Source organism: Osmerus mordax, chromosome 23 (genome assembly GCF_038355195.1).
Source record: "Osmerus mordax isolate fOsmMor3 chromosome 23, fOsmMor3.pri, whole genome shotgun sequence".
Classification (NCBI taxonomy): Eukaryota; Metazoa; Chordata; class Actinopteri; order Osmeriformes; family Osmeridae; genus Osmerus; species Osmerus mordax.
In genome coordinates this window covers 8262531-8279762 of record NC_090072.1, presented here as the reverse complement: position 1 = coordinate 8279762, position 17232 = coordinate 8262531, and the positions used below count along the sequence as shown (strand labels likewise).

At 40.0% G+C, this 17232-nt stretch overlaps 2 protein-coding genes across 9 annotated transcripts; both read right to left on the bottom strand.

Annotated features, from left to right (window-relative positions):
- Positions 1–663: 663 nt before the first annotated feature.
- tnfsf12 (TNF superfamily member 12) lies at positions 664–6551 on the bottom strand. Of its 5 annotated transcripts, none has more exons than XM_067261851.1 (7): positions 6304–6551; positions 5865–6129; positions 4498–4579; positions 2949–3005; positions 2782–2820; positions 2534–2664; positions 664–2379 (listed from the first exon to the last, which is right to left on the bottom strand). In XM_067261851.1, exons 2-7 carry the CDS (start codon positions 6036–6038, stop codon positions 2119–2121), a joined length of 744 nt encoding a protein of 247 aa, XP_067117952.1. In that variant the 5' UTR covers positions 6039–6129; positions 6304–6551; the 3' UTR covers positions 664–2118. The 5 variants fall into 5 exon arrangements, with proteins under 5 accessions (XP_067117952.1, XP_067117954.1, XP_067117953.1 ...); XM_067261853.1 differs by having other exon boundaries at positions 5865–6106; XM_067261852.1 differs by having other exon boundaries at positions 5865–6103.
- A 402-nt stretch (positions 6552–6953) lies between these two features.
- On the bottom strand, positions 6954–11222 carry sat2a.1 (spermidine/spermine N1-acetyltransferase family member 2a, tandem duplicate 1). 4 transcript variants are annotated; one of them, XR_010879512.1, is made up of 8 exons: positions 11078–11222; positions 10568–10619; positions 10245–10328; positions 9591–9692; positions 8899–8939; positions 8326–8561; positions 7591–7653; positions 6954–7349 (listed from the first exon to the last, which is right to left on the bottom strand). XR_010879512.1 is itself a non-coding variant. In XM_067261556.1 (6 exons), the coding sequence occupies exons 1-6, from the start codon at positions 11138–11140 to the stop codon at positions 8394–8396; spliced, it is 510 nt and encodes a 169-aa protein (XP_067117657.1). In that variant the 5' UTR covers positions 11141–11222; the 3' UTR covers positions 6954–8393. The 4 variants fall into 4 exon arrangements, 1 of the variants encoding a protein (XP_067117657.1); XR_010879511.1 differs by having other exon boundaries at positions 7591–8561; XR_010879510.1 differs by having other exon boundaries at positions 6954–7653.
- Between the last annotated feature and the right edge of the window lie 6010 nt (positions 11223–17232).

Here is a 17232-nt window from a genome sequence, read left to right as displayed (position 1 = left end):
ACAATCTGAAATAATTCCAAAGACAACCATAAGATCCTTTAAAATAACAGGAATGATATATCAACACCCACATGCTGTACTTTAACTGGCTTATTGAATACAGGGTTGGCATTGTGGTCAGTATTGCTCCAGCTCCATGGCCTTGCAACAACAGACTGTGTGTGGGAGATGAAGCACTCTGGGATGGTGACGTACACAAATTAATCCTCCAGCTCCCTATGAGAACACCTCTGTGTGTGTGTGTGTGTGTGTGTGTGTGTGTGTGTGTGTGTGTGTGTGTGTGTGTGTGTGTGTGTGTGTGTGTGTGTGTGTGTGTGTGAGAGAGAGAGAGAGAGAGAGAGGTGTACGTCTTGAGAAAAGACAGGGCTGTCAATCACACATGATGACACAGGCGATGAATGCACCAGTAGGTTATGATTTAACAACTCCTGTAGTGTGAATCCTCACCCTATTTACTATTCAGCAACAGCAGTGGTGTCACTGAGGATATCTGAATGCTGTGAAAATAAGACCCATCTGACATACATTGACAATGCTCAGACCAAAACGAGTTTTGAATTAAAATGGTAAGACTCCTTAAATTGACAAAAATCTATGGAACAGCACTCCTAATTTACAGTATCAGAGTAATATTAAATTGAAGACAAGGAAACAATTAAATGGGGAAAATACAGTTTTTTTTTATACCAGTACTGAACTCAATATTTTACAAATGTTTGTAATTCTTCTCCAGACATCCTCTTCCTTGTCCTGTTTCTATGTATTTTCACAAACAGACGTCTTTGTGCAATATAAGTATTTTTAAGTTGGTAATAAACTTTGACATTTGAAAATTATGAAATAATTGGGAGGAAAGTCTATACAGGAGGAAAGTACAAGTCATTAGAGCCTTTGAGCTATAAGTTTAAGATTCACATTCAGGAAGTGAGAGCTCGGAAAGGGAGTGCATGTGAGCGCACATGCACATGAGCACTTGCATGCCTGTGTGTGTGTGTGTGTGTGTGTGCGCTGAAGGGCACAGACAGGGAAATGTGAGGTCCAAAAAGGACTGTGCGGTGCAATGAAAGAGGAAGAGGAAAAAGATGAGGAAATCTGACAGGAAATATGTCTACATCGCAATACCACATGCTCCATTAGTGAACGAATAATGTCGAATGGTTATTTAAGCCGTTTGGAGATGAAGACAAGAATGAGACCTATATTGCTGTGGTTAAGTGCTGAAAAGAAACTAATATAAATGTACTGTACACAAACTACTTACAAACAAGAGTGTAAGTGCTGAACCACCTGATAGAAATACTATGTAACTGTCTAGTACAGTATTAATAAAATATGAATCTAGTAGTATTGTATTAATACCACTACTGAAATAGTACAGCAAGCAGCATATTAGCCCATCCAAAATGTACAACTGTATATAACTCACTGTGATTTTTCATTTCAAAATTACCAATTCCATCCTAGATTTTTACATAATATGAATTATATGATCTTACAAAAACATAATAATATGTAATAAGTAGTAATGTAGTACTTCACAATCAGAAAAGGTTGGATAAGATGATGGTTTACCACCTGTTTAAAGACAGCAATTCTGCAGAATATAGATAGATCTCAGAAACATGAGAAAGCCTTTCAATTTCTCTTTGCACAAGTGAGTGCAGCTACCAGTCTGTATGCTGCTTGGAATTCCTTTTACATCCTTCTTTAAAAAGCAAGTGCAAAGTGCAGAGAATCTTTGCACACACAGAAGTTCAAAGACTCTAACATGTAACCGATATGCAATATGGTTCCCATCGCACAATAGAATTTCCAGAACATCCACAGCAGTTGTTTTGTCCATCAAGAAAGTTCAGTTCTTAAATGCTGGGCCAGTTCACTGGCTGGTTGGCCCTCAAACCAACAGGACAGATTCTAGAGAGCCAGTAAAGTTTCTCTAGTAAGTCTCGAAGTGCTTTTAGTCTTCTCTACCAGATGTTTGTGTATTTGAAAAGAAAGTCATTCACATCTGACACATGAAATTAACCCTGTCATAAATCTTTTGATGAATCCATTGATCACAGAGTCTGTGTTCCACTGATACAGGTCCGGGTCAAATAAATCAATAAAAGGTTCCTCTCAGTTGACTTTGAAGATGCTGAAGTAATGTTTTCCTCCGGTGTGAAGACTGAGATCGGGGCCGGTTTTCGTCTTCAGCTCGGCCCCTTTTTCTAGGCGCAGGAGGCCAGACACCTGGCAGGGTTTGAGGAAATGGAACTGGTGGTAGCCTGCGGCCGGAGTGGTCCCATAGCCCTCTATGCACTGCAGCTTCTGTTCTCTCTGACCCTTGACCTCCACATCCAGCTTTATATACTGGGACTGGTTCTCATTGAACAACACCTGATAAAGACAAAGAGGAATCATAGGTTTAGTCCCATAGGTACTATATGAATTGGTACAGGATATCATAGAGGTAGATACTGTGAATGAAGAAAGAGGGTGCTTTCAGAGGAGCAAGAGGGGCATACGGAAACTACAACTCCCAGAGTCTCACCTGACAGTACAGGAAGTAGACTCCTGCTCTTTCCACTGTGAAGATGCCAGTCTCTTTGCTGTACCTGACAGCCCTACTCATATTCAACTGTTCGTCCTCCATCCATCCCTTTATGAAGCCGTCCTGTCCGACTAGATGCGCGCACACACAGACACGCACACACACACAAACGGTTAACAATAAAAGAGCCATCTAGGGACTAGCTCAACTCCCAAGAATCATATTCAACCATCTTTGCCATCATTCACCTTTATTGCGCTCACCTTTCTCGTAGGACTCCTTGGTAACTAGTGGAAAGACAGAGAAGGGAAAGTCAATTAAGATTTTATGGCCGCAATTGTATAGCGGTGTATGATTGAAACCACTTTAACAGATGCTCCATTCAAAGCCTCTGCAAATCTGCCAAGCCACTTACTTTCAAAATGAGAAGCTACTTTCTTGCCATTTCCATTCCTCTCTCTTTTGCTTCTCCCTTGCAAAGGGAAGGAGGAAAGAGCATGAGTAAATATGACAGAGTGCAGGAAAAAACAGACACCATTTTTATCCAAGCGAAGATAATATCAAGAGCTGTATCTCAGCAGCCATCGTGTATTCATTTGCAGCCGTTTAGCTTCCACCTGAATACTTTAACTGTTCAACCAGATGGAGATGGATTTCTTTCCCCTGCAATGATATCTTTCCTTCAACTCTTAGTTTGTCAGTCAGTGAATGTGGGCTTTTTTCTGATCTTGGCTATATTCAGAGCCAGATGGTTTCAGTCAACTAAAAAACACTGAATGCAGACAGGGGGAGACCAAGTCAGACATAAAGATGGAGGGAACGAGAGAGGGGTAGATGTGATATGTTAAACAGAAGATTGGGGATTAATTGAGCAGATTAAGTAAGCAGTATGAAAAATAAAGCGCAAAAACCTTTGTAGAAGTGTGTCTTTGTGTATGTCTGAAAGAGTGTGCCACATAGATAAGCATATTTGGCAGCTTTAGAACACAAAGGAGTTGTAAAGACCCAGTCAGAAAAAAGGTTTTGTGCAACTGCCATGGCCAGTACTCAAACAATCATAATAAATACAAAAATGGGGTGGGGGGAATGAGTACTCTTGGTATTCTACAGCGTTGTTTTATCTCTAGTAATTCAACTGAAGCTGGCAAACCCTGATATCTCTAAGATACTGCAGATACTGTATTTTTTAGAATGGGGCCTTTGATAGAAAACTGCCAAAATGACAGTGGGTCAGATAGGTCAGATGGGTGACTTTATAGAATTAGTATTGTCTGTGGGTCTGCATAGAGACTTTGAGACAAGTTTTGGAGAAATTGTATTTCCCTAAAAAAGGATTGAAAGAAATCCGTCAATCAAAACTGAAGGAGAATATTGTATTTAATACTATTTGGAGTTTTTAGATGTATGGTCTACTCTTACGCAAACCTAGACTACAACCAGTATGGAAGATAATTCAGTCCAAATTTACTATCCAACATAGATTAGCAATTCCATAGCAGTATTGCACAGTGGTGACGCTATCAAAACTATACGTATTGGAATGCTGGGTCACTGAAAAACACTCCTAAACTCTACAAAAAATGATAGCTTTTGTCATAGTCTTGTCAGACTAAAAATCTCTTTTGTTTCTGAAGCGTGCAACGTGGGCTGATTCCTCGTGCCAGCTGGTTTTGCTGGTTTGAGTCTGTTCAGGGCAGACCTGTAATTTTTGAATCGGTCATCCAGCTGCCTACTGTTTCCTGTGTCAACTTTTAGCAGCGGGTGCCCACGAGACCTAACCAAGGTGTCACACCAGCCAAGATTCCCCTGGTGGTGCTAAAATGTTGTTCCCGAAAGAAGAAAAAAAGGCTTGAGTATATTATGTCTGTTAGGATGTTGTTGACTGTGCTGTGTGATAGAGGGAGGTTTCTGTAGTAGAGCTATTTGGATTACATCCAACTTCTAAAGACCAGCACAAACAGTACCATCTCTCTTTACTCTTTGGCCCACCAGCAACTCTCTCTTTTCCAGAATGAGCTGAAAAATTGCCTTTCGCTGAGAATTCACCTGTACCGAGAGAGAATGAGAGAGAGAGAGAGAGAGAGAGAGAGAGAGAGAGAGAGAGAGAGAGAGAGAGAGAGAGAGAGAGAGAGAGAGAGAGAGAGAGAGAGAGAGAGAGAGAGAGGGGGGATGAAAGAAAGCCATCACGTTAATCATGGTACATTTTATTATGACATTCACTTGGCTTGCACAGTATGATTTACACATCCATGAGATTTCAGGCAACCACATTAACATCCAATCTTACCAGTATCTGACTCCCAATTAAATGTGAGGCTCATAATAGGTTAGCCACTTCCTCCTAAACCAGTTGTGACACCTAATGCTTGTTTTAGTGCCTCACATTCCTGGCATTTCTTAACTCCCCAGCACAAAGTGAAGCAGGAAGGGAAAAAAATGAATTCTGTCTAGCCAGCAAAGTTTCTCTAAACTTCAGATGGGGCCTGTACAGTTTGTATGCCAAAGGGGGCCTGTGTTTTATATAGGGAGTAAGGAGTGCGAAGGGAAGAGGGAGTTTGAGGTCCTGTAGAAAACTGTAAACTTGAGATTGGGTATGGGTAGACTGGGAAATGCAAATGTAAATGGTATGAATATCCAATGATTGGCAGAACAGTTGAACTGTCACGTGCACAAGCAGGATCTGTTTGACGGGATTCGTCAAACAGTCTTTCACAGCGTGCAATGTCTTCATCAAAGTTCTGCGTGGCAACTGAATGTTTTTAAAGCTGGTGCATTTCATTCGCAGACATTTGGTGCATTGCATTTCAAGTTACCTGAATATATGGTGGGCTTACATGTTGCAAATCGCTTAACCACAATTAGTGTAATGATTTAAGCAGCTAAACGCTTCACTGCAAGCGAGTTGCCTATAATGTGGGTTCACGCCAAAGAATTCAAAGGTTTTCCAGTAAATTGGACTAAAATTGGAATGCAACTGGCGGTAGAGCGACTCAACTTGGCAAGGATCCCTTAAACACAAAATAAGCAATAACTTCACCGCTAGAGAACACTTATTGGTAAGCAATAAAACTGCCACAGCAAACCAGAGAACACCAGCAGAGACGTGGCCACTGTTAGTGTACAATTTAGCACCACTGGGTTGCGGGGAGACTGGGGGAGAGCAGTAAGCTTTGCATTTTTCCATAGACCCCCACGAGGTTTCCCGTAACAGAGAATCAAAAGTTGCATAAGACTCTTCAAACCCTTCTAAAAAAGTTAGTGTAACAAATTACATAAATGCAATTACAACCGAAAGCAACCTATGCAAAGTGAGAAGCACTTTCATACATACCTGTTCCAGTCGCTCTTGCAATGTTTTGAAGGATTGGGACAGGTCCCTAGTTTGTCGCCAAGTCCACACTGTTAACATTGCGCTGCAAGCGGCGAGCGACAATGCGACCATGGCCATGAATGCCCACAGGAACCGAAGTTTACTCGCTCTTCTTCTCTGCAGAACTCGTTGCATTGTCGTGCAGACTGTCAAGTCAACTACTATCGCAGACTTTCTCAAATTGCCATTGTAACTTCATCCTGCTTTGACAGAATTCCAGAAAATTCTGGATCAGGCGCACGAGTATATGTCATTTGTTTGATCGGATTTATTTATTTTATTTGTATGCAATGTCAGGCCATTCCATGTCTGTCAAAACAGTCAAGCATTAAATAGCCTAAATAAAACGTCCAGCAAGCTTCACTTCCTTAATTAAATTAAGCAAATTAGCTATCTATACCGTATACAGATTGTGTCCAAATGCTCGAGATGTGGGGATGTTAAATCAACTGCTGCATCCTTCTCCCACTTGTTTCGTTGACACAGCGCAGCTTCTTTCTGTTCTTCCCTTTTACCGCCTGCTGGGGGTCATTGTAGGCTATGTGGGGCAGACCACATATGACCATGCACGCTCCATCCCCCCTTCAAAAATATGAATATTCCTTCACCAGACCAATGAGGCACATGAATGCAATGTAAAAAGTAAAAGTAAACAACCAGCCAGCACCTCTCTCTTCCAAAAGTTAAAGACATACTGAGCTTCTCAACTTACAGTGAAGGAACAGCTCTGTGCATTTGTAACTTCCCGACGCGACCACAAGGTGGCCCTAATGTACAAGGTATAAAAGGCTAGCCATAGGCCCCTTCTGACCTGCATACCCTTCACTGACTTAATGTGCTCATGGAATGGAATGATTTGCCTTTTGACCGAGCGCAAGTACTATAGCCCTGAAAGTAAGACACCTATGCCTGTACACTGTTGTAGTAGAATCTCACATTTTACTGTTTGACTATGTTTGTTTGGTCTAAATTGTTCTATGTACTGTAAGCAAGGGTAGTTGGCATTTACATGAATAACCAAATACTGGCATATAGTTAGTGTCACAATACTTTATTTGACATGTTCAATGTAGACATACATTTTGTTCTTCACCTCAACTAGACGGTTTCTCACACTGTGTTCAAAATGTGTACTAAACTAAACACTTTTAGTCTTTACATGGTAGCAGCAGGGTTAGAACCCATTTAGTGACCATGTGACTGGTTCTAGGGCAGGGAACATAATTTTATGTAGTGCACTAGTGACATCATCACAATAACACTCACATTTCATGACAAACATTATAAAATGTATTTTCCCAAAACAATACATTTTATGAACGGATCACACATGAATTACATTATTCACTCTAAAAGTAATCTAAAAGGCTTGTCAGATTGCACACAATATCTAAAATATCCAAGCACCAGTTTAAAAGACAAGGAATTACCTCACTGCATTCATCACTGAAATGGAACAATGACATTTGGTTAACAAAATCGACGTCTACTGTAAAGTATGCATATCAGAGAAACAACTTGACTGACACTAATACCGAGAAACTGTGATACTATTCACAGTACACACTATTACTCAATATATCTATGAGGTGGTTATTTATTTAGACACAAACTGTATTTGTTGAAGGTATTCAGACATCTAGGAGGTAAACAAACACTAAGTAGAGGTTAGTAGGATTTTACTTACAGTTTGCTCTATTGTAGCTCGGTCTCTGCATGGAATTGTTTTTCTGTGCACTAAGAAGTATACCTTAGAACGGAATGACACACTACAGATGATCTTATGTCAAGAATATTTAAATGACCGTTTCTTCACACTATTGCACGGCAAATAATTCTTATGTTTAAAAAAGTATTAAATATTTCCACATTTGCAACTGATAACCCTTAACCAAGATTAAACTCATTTGCATAAACAAGCCTGAGTGTGCGCACTTATTAGCAGTAACATTGATTCAGTCCTGTTTTAAATGGAAAACAAGAATCCATTTCAAACATCTCAATGTGCTTCACAAAAACAGAACACTTACACCTTACAATTTTTTGACATTGTGTCGTACCAATGTTTGTATCTTTGGTTCCTCAAACCAGAGCTCTCACATGGTATTAATAAGTGTAAGTCTTGTAACGTGAGTAAAGACAAGGTGCTAGGGGGTCACGACACATCACTCTTTCAAAACACGATACGATATGCAGTGCCCCGGTCAAGTACAGCCTTTTTGCATTGCGTTGGCCCTGAACCAAAATGTGAAAAATGCATCTTTTCCACATCACCACCGTTTATAATACAGATCTGGCATTGCTGTATATGATTATAAACGATGGAAAAACATTAAACCCATATATCTACACTATCATCCCACATCAAGGAGAAAGGGTAGGGTGCATCTTGAAAATAGTGGAACTGGGCCAATGAGTTTACCTTTATCCCTGATTGACCTCGGTACTGTAAGGAACCAGAGGTCATGAACCCAGGAAGGGTGGCTGGGCTTAAGGCTGTGCCAGGTGTTCCAGCTGTTCCCCCTCACAGCGCATGCAGTGGTAGCCCAGGTCTGCAGTCACATCAAAACAGCCCTGGCTCATGTAGAAGTCCAGAGATGCTTTGTTCCAGTCCAACACAGCAAAGTTCAGCTGAGTGCAGCCAGCAGCCAGGCCCAACTAGAGTGTAGGGGTGTTCAAGTGAGGTTAGGAGTACCACATATGTGAAAAGGTCAAAGAGACACATAATACTGTCACAGTTCGGAAAATGAACTCTTAGGGGTTAATTCTGTTGCCATAGAAGAATTATATTGTATAAGCCAATGCTTCAGGACAGATCCGACAAAATTGTGTGGGTAAAATAAACAGATTCTCCTCCACATACACACAAACACACACACACACATACATAATAATACATACATCCAGAGGCAAGCATAAAACTGCAGTGGTAACACAACATCATTGCATGAAAGTAGACCACTAACACGTTGCCTCGGTGTGCAGTCTCCCTTACCTGAGCCACTTTGCTCATCAGTGCCTTGCCAATCCCTTTACCTTTCAGAACAAGACACACAAAGTAAAGGAGTGACTGATAACAATGTCAATGTGCTTATTACATTATGTCATTTACATACAGTGAGTCATCGTTCTACGTTTTGATAAATCACAAGATTAGGTGACAGAAATAGAAAACGTATGACAACCATCAGAGACACTGACTGTCTCTCCACCTTCAAGAAAAGGCTCAAGACGCACTTGTTCCGGGAGTACAACGGTACTTAGGAATGGTTCGCTTGACCCGATGTTAGTTTCCTCAAGGATCACAATGACTCTTGCTCAGAGACTTGTTGCTCTTGTGGTTAGTGGTAACTGTTTTAAATTTTTTGTACTCGCTGTGATATATTGTTTTTATTATTGTTGCTTGTTTTTTCCACAGGTACACTTGCACTTATAGCGGTTCATGTTGTTTAATTGTAACTTGTTTAACTACATGCTCTTATGGTTCTTCCCTTTGGCACTTACTTTGGTTGTTCACAATGTGTGCTTCATGTTTTGGCTACTCGCAATGTTTTGTGGCTATCTTGTTGTTATGATCAGTGACCTATGCACTTTGTAAAGCTCTCTCTTGGAAGTCGCTTTGGATAAAAGCGTCTGCTAAATGAATAAATGTAACTGATTACGGCCCTGGGCAGGGAGCTCACTGACCTCTGAACTCTGGCATCACGTACAGATCCTCCATATACACAGCCCGGCCCTTCCACGAGCTGTAGGAGAAGAAGTAGAGGGCATAGCCCACCTTTGAATGCCCTGCAAGCAAAGTCACTACAGTTACAAAGGGACAGACACACTCACGTTACCTTCCTGTGTTTTTAAACACACCGCCTGTACTGTATGAATGAGAACTGCATTATCCATCATTTCTATAGACAGCAGACCCAAGCACCCGCACACACAGTCAACCAGACTTGCAGATGTTAGAATGATTAACCAGGTGGACATCACCATGATTCTTCTGGAAGTGGAAAAAGAGATGTGTCACGGAAGGAAAGGAGAGACCAGGACAGCAGTTGGAATGCAAATGTTCTCGTTCTGGTGGTCTAATAAAAAGAAGCTGTCCCATTACATAACTGGAAGTCAGAGTGGCCAACTCACCAGCACAAATAGCTAACTGAAAGAACGACGTTATTAACAACCAAACCAATTATCGCAAATGTCATTTCCGACAAGCTGTGTAATAGTTGCAACTACATTTTTATGATAATGTTTTTTAATATCTTTATTCGCAGCAAGGATTGGTGGAGTAGACAGACTGACGAAGACAAAAGCACGGTCCAGTTTCGGATGTGTTTTTTCTCTCACCTTCTTTGGTTCTGTGTTGCTCTGGCACCTCAGCGATGATACCGTGGAAGAACGGGTTTTTGGAGAACCCATCCTGCTCCAGGTCTACACAGATGAGTGACACGTTCATTAACAGAGCCTGAGCCTCAAATTAGAAGCTGCTTCAGTAGGGACCCTATGATCAAGGACGACTAACAACTGTGTAATACTGCGAGCCAATTACATTCACATACACACAGTTTAGTTATGACTGAATAATAGGTACTTTCTGATGACAGGTAATAATTAGCTACTGATGAACTCTGAAGAAAAAATATGATATAATTAATAGCATATAGGCCTACCTCTTTGTGTGATTTTCACCTGATCTGACACTTTCTCATATTCAGCCAGTTCCTGTAGGTAGACAAGGGGAACAATTTAACCTAAGTCATCCAGTCCTCATGGACGGGGGCTGTTGGGCAATACAGATATTTAGCCTATCAAAACCTAAACGGCTGAAGGGCATGCATATTGTTTATGAAGCAGTTTATAACGGTACATTGTAATTTTCCAACAGCAAACCATCTTTCGATGATAAAGTTGTCATATGTCACTGCACGTCATCGTGATACCGTCAATAGTACCAAAGAAGCACAGCCTACAGGATACGTTGCAGTACTGTCATGTTATTACAACGCAGCCGAAAAAGAAACCAATGGATGAATTAAATATGCACCCTTTTATCAGAATGGTGACGGGTCTAAATGTACATTGACGCAATTTGTATGCATAATATAACGTAATTATGAAACGACGAATAGTCACCAATTACAACACGTGCTACTCGCGCTTAAGTAGATATGTCCGCTCACCAAGATCATCCTCGCAATGTCTTTGCAGTCTTCGAGTGTTGCAGCACGAATTGTGAAATCCATGTTGTTAAATGTATAATGGGGGATTATGTTATATAATTAAAAACTAAATAACGACTGATCCGGAAAAAAGAAGGAAAGGGAACTCGTTTCGAAATTAATCAAACCGGTAACTTAATAGCGCCCTCCTTACACTAGGTGGTGACTAAGGGAACTCTTGAAGGCTTTATGAAATACGGGCTACAGAATTCTAGTGTAGACTATTTCACAATTGGGCTTATTTGTGTTGTGTGCGTGTGTTGCCTTTTAAGTCTTCTTGGACATTTACACATTTATTATGGCCATAGACTCATTTATTCAGTAAGTTATTTAAAAATATATATCCAAATTATTTTATTTGACTTTTTTTTTAAATTGTGGAGGCCGAGTGACGCAGATTTAACCATGTGACTATGGCATCAGTGCTAGAAATAACCAAATGATCTCATAAATCTTACCTCTCTCATGGGCCTACTGAATGAGAATGTTTCGCAGGTAAGACAACCATATGACACATTTTCTGCAACAAAACTGAACAGCTACCTTTTAATTTCATATAATAGACAATGATGTTCAGCAGTGTTTTCGTTAAAGGGTTCATTGGCCATTCGTTATAGGACCATCTAATGCCCTTATTTTCTGGTTTAATCATTATCTTTACCGTGTTAAAGTGTTTTACTCACAAAAAAAGAAGGAAAAGGTGGGTACTTCAAGCTAAAAATAGGTTTTAGGGATTTGTCACAGACTTGTGCATTGAGAAGGGTACAGGGTGGGGAGGAAATGGGTTGGGGAGGGGGCCTGCTGAAGCCTTCGTTTAAAGCTTTCTCCTCCAAACTGTGTCTATTTATAGCTCCGACGCTTAAGGGAGCCAGGCGGTTTGACTCAACAGACTGACTAACGGTAGTTTCTTTCTCTCGCGTAAGCAAAAGCAGAGCTTGCCACCCTTTTCATCAGCTTTCCTGGGTCTGATGATGACGTACAAGCGTGACCCTTATGGTTTTTCATGGAAACATTGTAAATAAGTAGGTTAGGGGTGCGAACTGTGAACACAAGTTGCTTATGTCTAACTAGTGAAAGCAAATATAAAATAATTCACCAGGTACCCCATGATATTTGCCTAATTCCATCGAAATAATTTCTAAATTAATACATATTTTTATTACATAGCCTATAGGTGTAATAGGCTGCGTCTCACTATAGGCCCTATGTGTAGGCTCAGTGCGAACTCACTGATTAGGCTACTTATTTGATATGTGTAATGCATGTGGACCATTCAGTTTGAAACGATGTTTCTGTTGCTCATACAAGAGTATTTCAATGACTTAAATCGTTATCCACAGACATTTCATTTGATATTTCTGGTAGAGACATCGATGAAGGACATGTCTCAGTAAATAAGTAGCAGAAAGGCCTAATATAAGGATATTCACATTACTGACACCTCTAATAAAAGGTAGGCAATGACTTATGTCAACTTGGTTGACCAAATGTAACGTTTTATTGTCAGTGTCACCAAATAAACTCAATATAAGCTACTGAATGCAAGTAGACCTCTGCTTCAACAAAACAAATATACTGAAGTAGTCTTGTACAAATGAATAGGCTACATGTTACATAGTCTAGAGTCCTAGATATGAGGCATCTAAAGAGTTGTTTCTATTTGAACAAAGGGACTGGTGTTGTGTTATTCTCCCCTCAGAACAATTTGGTAGTCCCTCTTGGTTTGTACAGGAAACTTACTCTTTTTCCTGTTTAGTCTATTCTGTGATTGGTTCTTAGCTAAGGACAATTTTTTATTTAAAATCCCGTCAACACCACCGTTAGAAAACGTAGTGATGTAAAAGACTGTAAAAGTCCCAATGGGTATCAGACAGTCAAAGCAAAGTACAGTTAGGCCTACAAGAAATGTAAGGCCTGCACCTTCAACCAACCAGTCCCATCAAGCCCATTTTTGGACATATTGAGTGTAGCCTATCAACGCTGTTGAACTGGGATTCTTTAACAGATAACATGGTCTGCAACACTAAGAACAACATCCCAACCCACTGTTTGAGGAACGGTATTGTGATACAGCACTATTGGTGGCTACTGGCTAGACGCCTTCAATTAGGCTACGTTTATCTCCAGCGGTTGTTGTCAGGGCTGCCCACAAATAAATTCATAAGTGTCGATACTTCAAAGCTGTTGCATGTACCCTCTCTTTCTTTCTCTGCCGTTGAGATATATTGGCTCAAGCCACAGCATAACTGTTTAGCCTACCAAGTCGTGTTAAAAAGGCGTTAAAAAGGCGACTAAGACAAACACGCACATGGGTCAGGCAGCACCACGGTATATCTAACACTGTGTACAAGGATAAGTGGATAGTGGAAACGGTGGGGTGTGAGAACAACTCAAATTATAATAGGAATTCCCCTGAACCACCCCTCACCCAAACTATTACAACCACAGTCAACGCATGGTGTCTGACAGCCAAAAGGAAATGAAGTCATCCTGAGACTGATGCAACGCTCCCGCAAGAGATACCAGAAAAAAATCGGAAAGCAAAGAAATTCTCCCGCACTCCACTGCAAATCTAAACGCCACTTGCGAACCATAATAGGAAATGTGCAGACTTTGTGTCACTGCGTGAGGCAAACAAGTGGGCAGACGCTTGCTTAGCCCGCCTTCACACAAAAGCGTTTATCATGTGACTCAGGATGGATTGGTCACTTGATGTCTGACCCTGGTCATCGGACTTTCGGTCGAAAATTAAACAATAACTTGTATGCTAACAATAACTTGCTAGTACATTCTAGATAAAATAGGATAATAGGGATATGAGCCAAAGGGGTGTTAAGTGTAGAGGAAAAAAGAGTAGGCCTATTATAAATGAAATAAAAGCTCACAGTGAGATATTTTCAGTGCCAAAAGGACACAACTGAAAAATGAACCGTGGTTGTTACTCAAAGAAAACTTAAAGTCTTAACAGTAAATGTTGAGTTTAGGGCAAACATTTGGCTCCCCTGTAAAAGCTTATATGATATGACCTAACTTTGGCTCCAAGCTGTTGATGTGGTCAGTAAACCTACATAGTAGATAACTCACCCTTTCATGGGTTCCAAAAAGATTAGTTATGTCCATATAGAAACTAAAGGCAACTTAAATTAATAATGTGTATTTATTTTATTTTTTTACAAAATCTATTTGTTACCTAGAATGTTGGCCAGTCAGTCAAGCTATCCTAACCCCTAAGTGAGCTTGTTGCCACAGTATATTTCAGCATCTGTTGCATGCAGCTCAGGAGGCTATAATGCAGCACGTGTTAAAAAGGACACAGCATACACGTATGTGTTTATAGATTTTATATATATATATATTGTTTGTGTCTAACCAAGAAAATGATTAAGGCTAAGACCAGCAGCAAGAAAGGAGAACTCACAGAGCAACTTTTTCAATAGCTGTCTCAGCTCTGATGAACAACACCACAAACTGCCACTAGTATTTATGGCAAGCCTACTACATACAACGAGGGGGTCATTCATCACTCCACTCTGACCTATAAAACATTGTACGGTAAGGAACAAAACAACAAAGCCACTTCTTATTTCTCTGTAGTAAACTTTGTACAGAGCACATTGGCTTTATGGGAACATATTATAAGTAGGCTACACACACTTTCATGTAGGGTGCATAGCCTGGCGGGATTCAGGGGAAATAGTTCCTCAAAGCTTGCAGTAACGAACCTTCAAAGCGGACACCTTGGCCGGGAGCCAGGGAGGGGTGTGGGACTAAGTGGGGTTTGAGTATGTATGAACGAGACTGGTTACCATAATAGAGATAAAACCCTCTTGACTGCTAATAATGAGATAACGCTGTCTGGAGATCGGAGGCTGTGTTGTTTATGGCTTCTTTATAGTTCTAAACTGTAAAGGAACAATACAAAAGAAAACACTTACAACTCTTTCTGGTAATTCCCAATAGGAAAGCAGAATTTTCTTCTAAGAGCAGTTTTGGGAACAGGCCTGTTTTTGTGTCGCTGTGCTGAGAAAATATGTTGGGTGGGGTATGGGGAGACCTTTGGTAGTCTTTTCCGTAATACCATCCCAGAGTCTGGGAAGGGAATAGATTGTACTGAAACTAGGCCAAACTATCTTGTTCTTTTTCCTTGTTCTTTTGCTCTCTCTTTCTTGCTGTCTTTCTCACTCTGTCCCTCTCATGTGTTTTTTTACACACATGCACTCGTTAGTTTTCTTGTACGCTCTTCTCTTTGTCACACATACAGTTTTATAGATACCTACACACACACTAAATACATGCACAGTCAAATACACACATCAAAAAACACCATTACCATGTCCAATGTCAGGACCATAAAATACAATACAGTACAGTATGGCTAATCTCATAGTAGTGTTAGCTCAATTAGCTACAGCTATCCTAAAATTATTTTGGTTAGATGTTTCACCTGATGCACACAGAAGTTCAAAGTCTGGGTCACTCAATAGTAATATTCGGTTTTATATCTACGATCAAAGTAGAATATATTCAACTTAGTTATATATCAGTGTTAGGATCGTTCATTGACTTGACTGATCAATATAACTCTGAACTGGCTTTTCAGCTACCCTCCAAATGTACAAATGTCATAGAGAGTATTCTCAGACTGTTCTAATGATCAAAACACCTTTGGTACTTCTCCATTTATTATACAATATTACTTCCTCAAGGTTTATCAAGGGATCATATTTCTGAAAAGGACAGTCTGTGGACTGTGGATAGATAATCCTGATGTAAGTCATGTCATTATCAGGTTCAGCGGCATAGAACTAGAGCACTTGGTTGCCAAACATTTTTGCACACAAATAACACACACACACACACACACACACACACACACACACACACACACACACAGAAGGCTCTTTTGTATTACACATGCAGGCAGTACATGTGTGTGTTGACATCACAAATCATTATGACTATTTTTATCCCATCCCTCATTCAACTTCCTCTTTTCAAGCAGTCATTTGTGGACAATAATATTTACATTGAGTGGAGTCTAGGGTCAATAGACTGTATATATATCATATATGAAACCTTGGGTAGAGTCTATGAATAGTATTCAGCTTGATCACAATATTTAACATGAGAGGGATAGAAATACTCTCAGTGGTAGAGCATTTGGCACAATTTGGCACAAGGCACAATGACTTTGCTGAAAACAACCTTAGAAATTCTTTGCATTCTCTTGATGAGCCAACTCCCTAGGAGACCAGGCATGTGAAACTGCAATTTGCACCTAAGAAAATAAATTTCCATTCATGCCATTCACGATTAATGTGGAAATATAGTACATCATAAATAAGATTGGTGGGGAGGAGCAGAAAAAGATCGGGCAACAAAGTCATCCAACAAGGGGTTTGTATTCTTAATAGTCCAACCAACATCTGTAAGGTTTGTGATGATGATAATGCCTCAGTATTTAAATCTGTGGGGAATTTATGTGAAAGTCAAAGGAACATAATGTGACTTTGTTATGCAACATTATATTGTTTTGAGTTATTTTCTTTTTCTGTCCTAAAAGCAATATCAGAACTACAGATCAGATTCAACAAACAAGAGATGGAACAGGATTCCAGAGAAAATTTCACAATCGTTTTTTTCCTTCCAGCCATTTGTCTTTTTCTAGTCTACAGTTTGTGTTCTTATTGCAATGTCCCAACATTTGAATGTGAGGTAAGGCAGAATTGTTTTGTTCACTGCTGTGAATCTTCAAACTACAGTGCTGTTGGGATTTCATGCTACTCCGCCTTTTATCTTGTTATTTGATGAAACAGTTGATAAGCAATGGATACAAAGGTAACACTTTAGATCCAAATGCTTGTAATAAGTGTTGGTTCACTGGTAATAAGGCCTTAGCAAGCCAGTAAGTCTCATTAATGCATATATTAATGTTAATGAGCATCTTATAAGGTACAAATTACCTATTGACTAATAATCATCTCATCTTACAATAACACTAAGCCTGACTAATATTATTAACACTTACATGGTCTTATTAACATTAATGTTAATAGCATCTTATAAGGGCCTTTCTTACCTATTAACAATCACTTATCACACACTGTACTTTCTAT

What these genes read in the sequence shown, in the direction of transcription:
- sat2a.1 (XM_067261556.1), bottom strand. Translation starts at nt 11,140, where the DNA reads ATGGATTTCACAATTCGTGCTGCAACACTCGAAGACTGCAAAGACATT. An exon ending in ACATTGCGAGGATGATCTTG is followed by an intron (nt 10,620 to 11,077) that starts GTGAGCGGACAT and finishes GTCTACCTACAG; the next exon opens with GAACTGGCTGAATATGAGAA. An exon ending in GGTGAAAATCACACAAAGAG is followed by an intron (nt 10,329 to 10,567) that starts GTAGGCCTATAT and finishes TCATCTGTGTAG; the next exon opens with ACCTGGAGCAGGATGGGTTC.
- tnfsf12 (XM_067261850.1), bottom strand. Translation starts at nt 6,038, where the DNA reads ATGCAACGAGTTCTGCAGAGAAGAAGAGCGAGTAAACTTCGGTTCCTG. An exon ending in TGCAAGAGCGACTGGAACAG is followed by an intron (nt 4,580 to 5,864) that starts GTATGTATGAAA and finishes CTCTCGGTACAG; the next exon opens with GTGAATTCTCAGCGAAAGGC. An exon ending in GAAAGGTGAGCGCAATAAAG is followed by an intron (nt 2,665 to 2,781) that starts GTGAATGATGGC and finishes GCGCGCATCTAG; the next exon opens with TCGGACAGGACGGCTTCATA.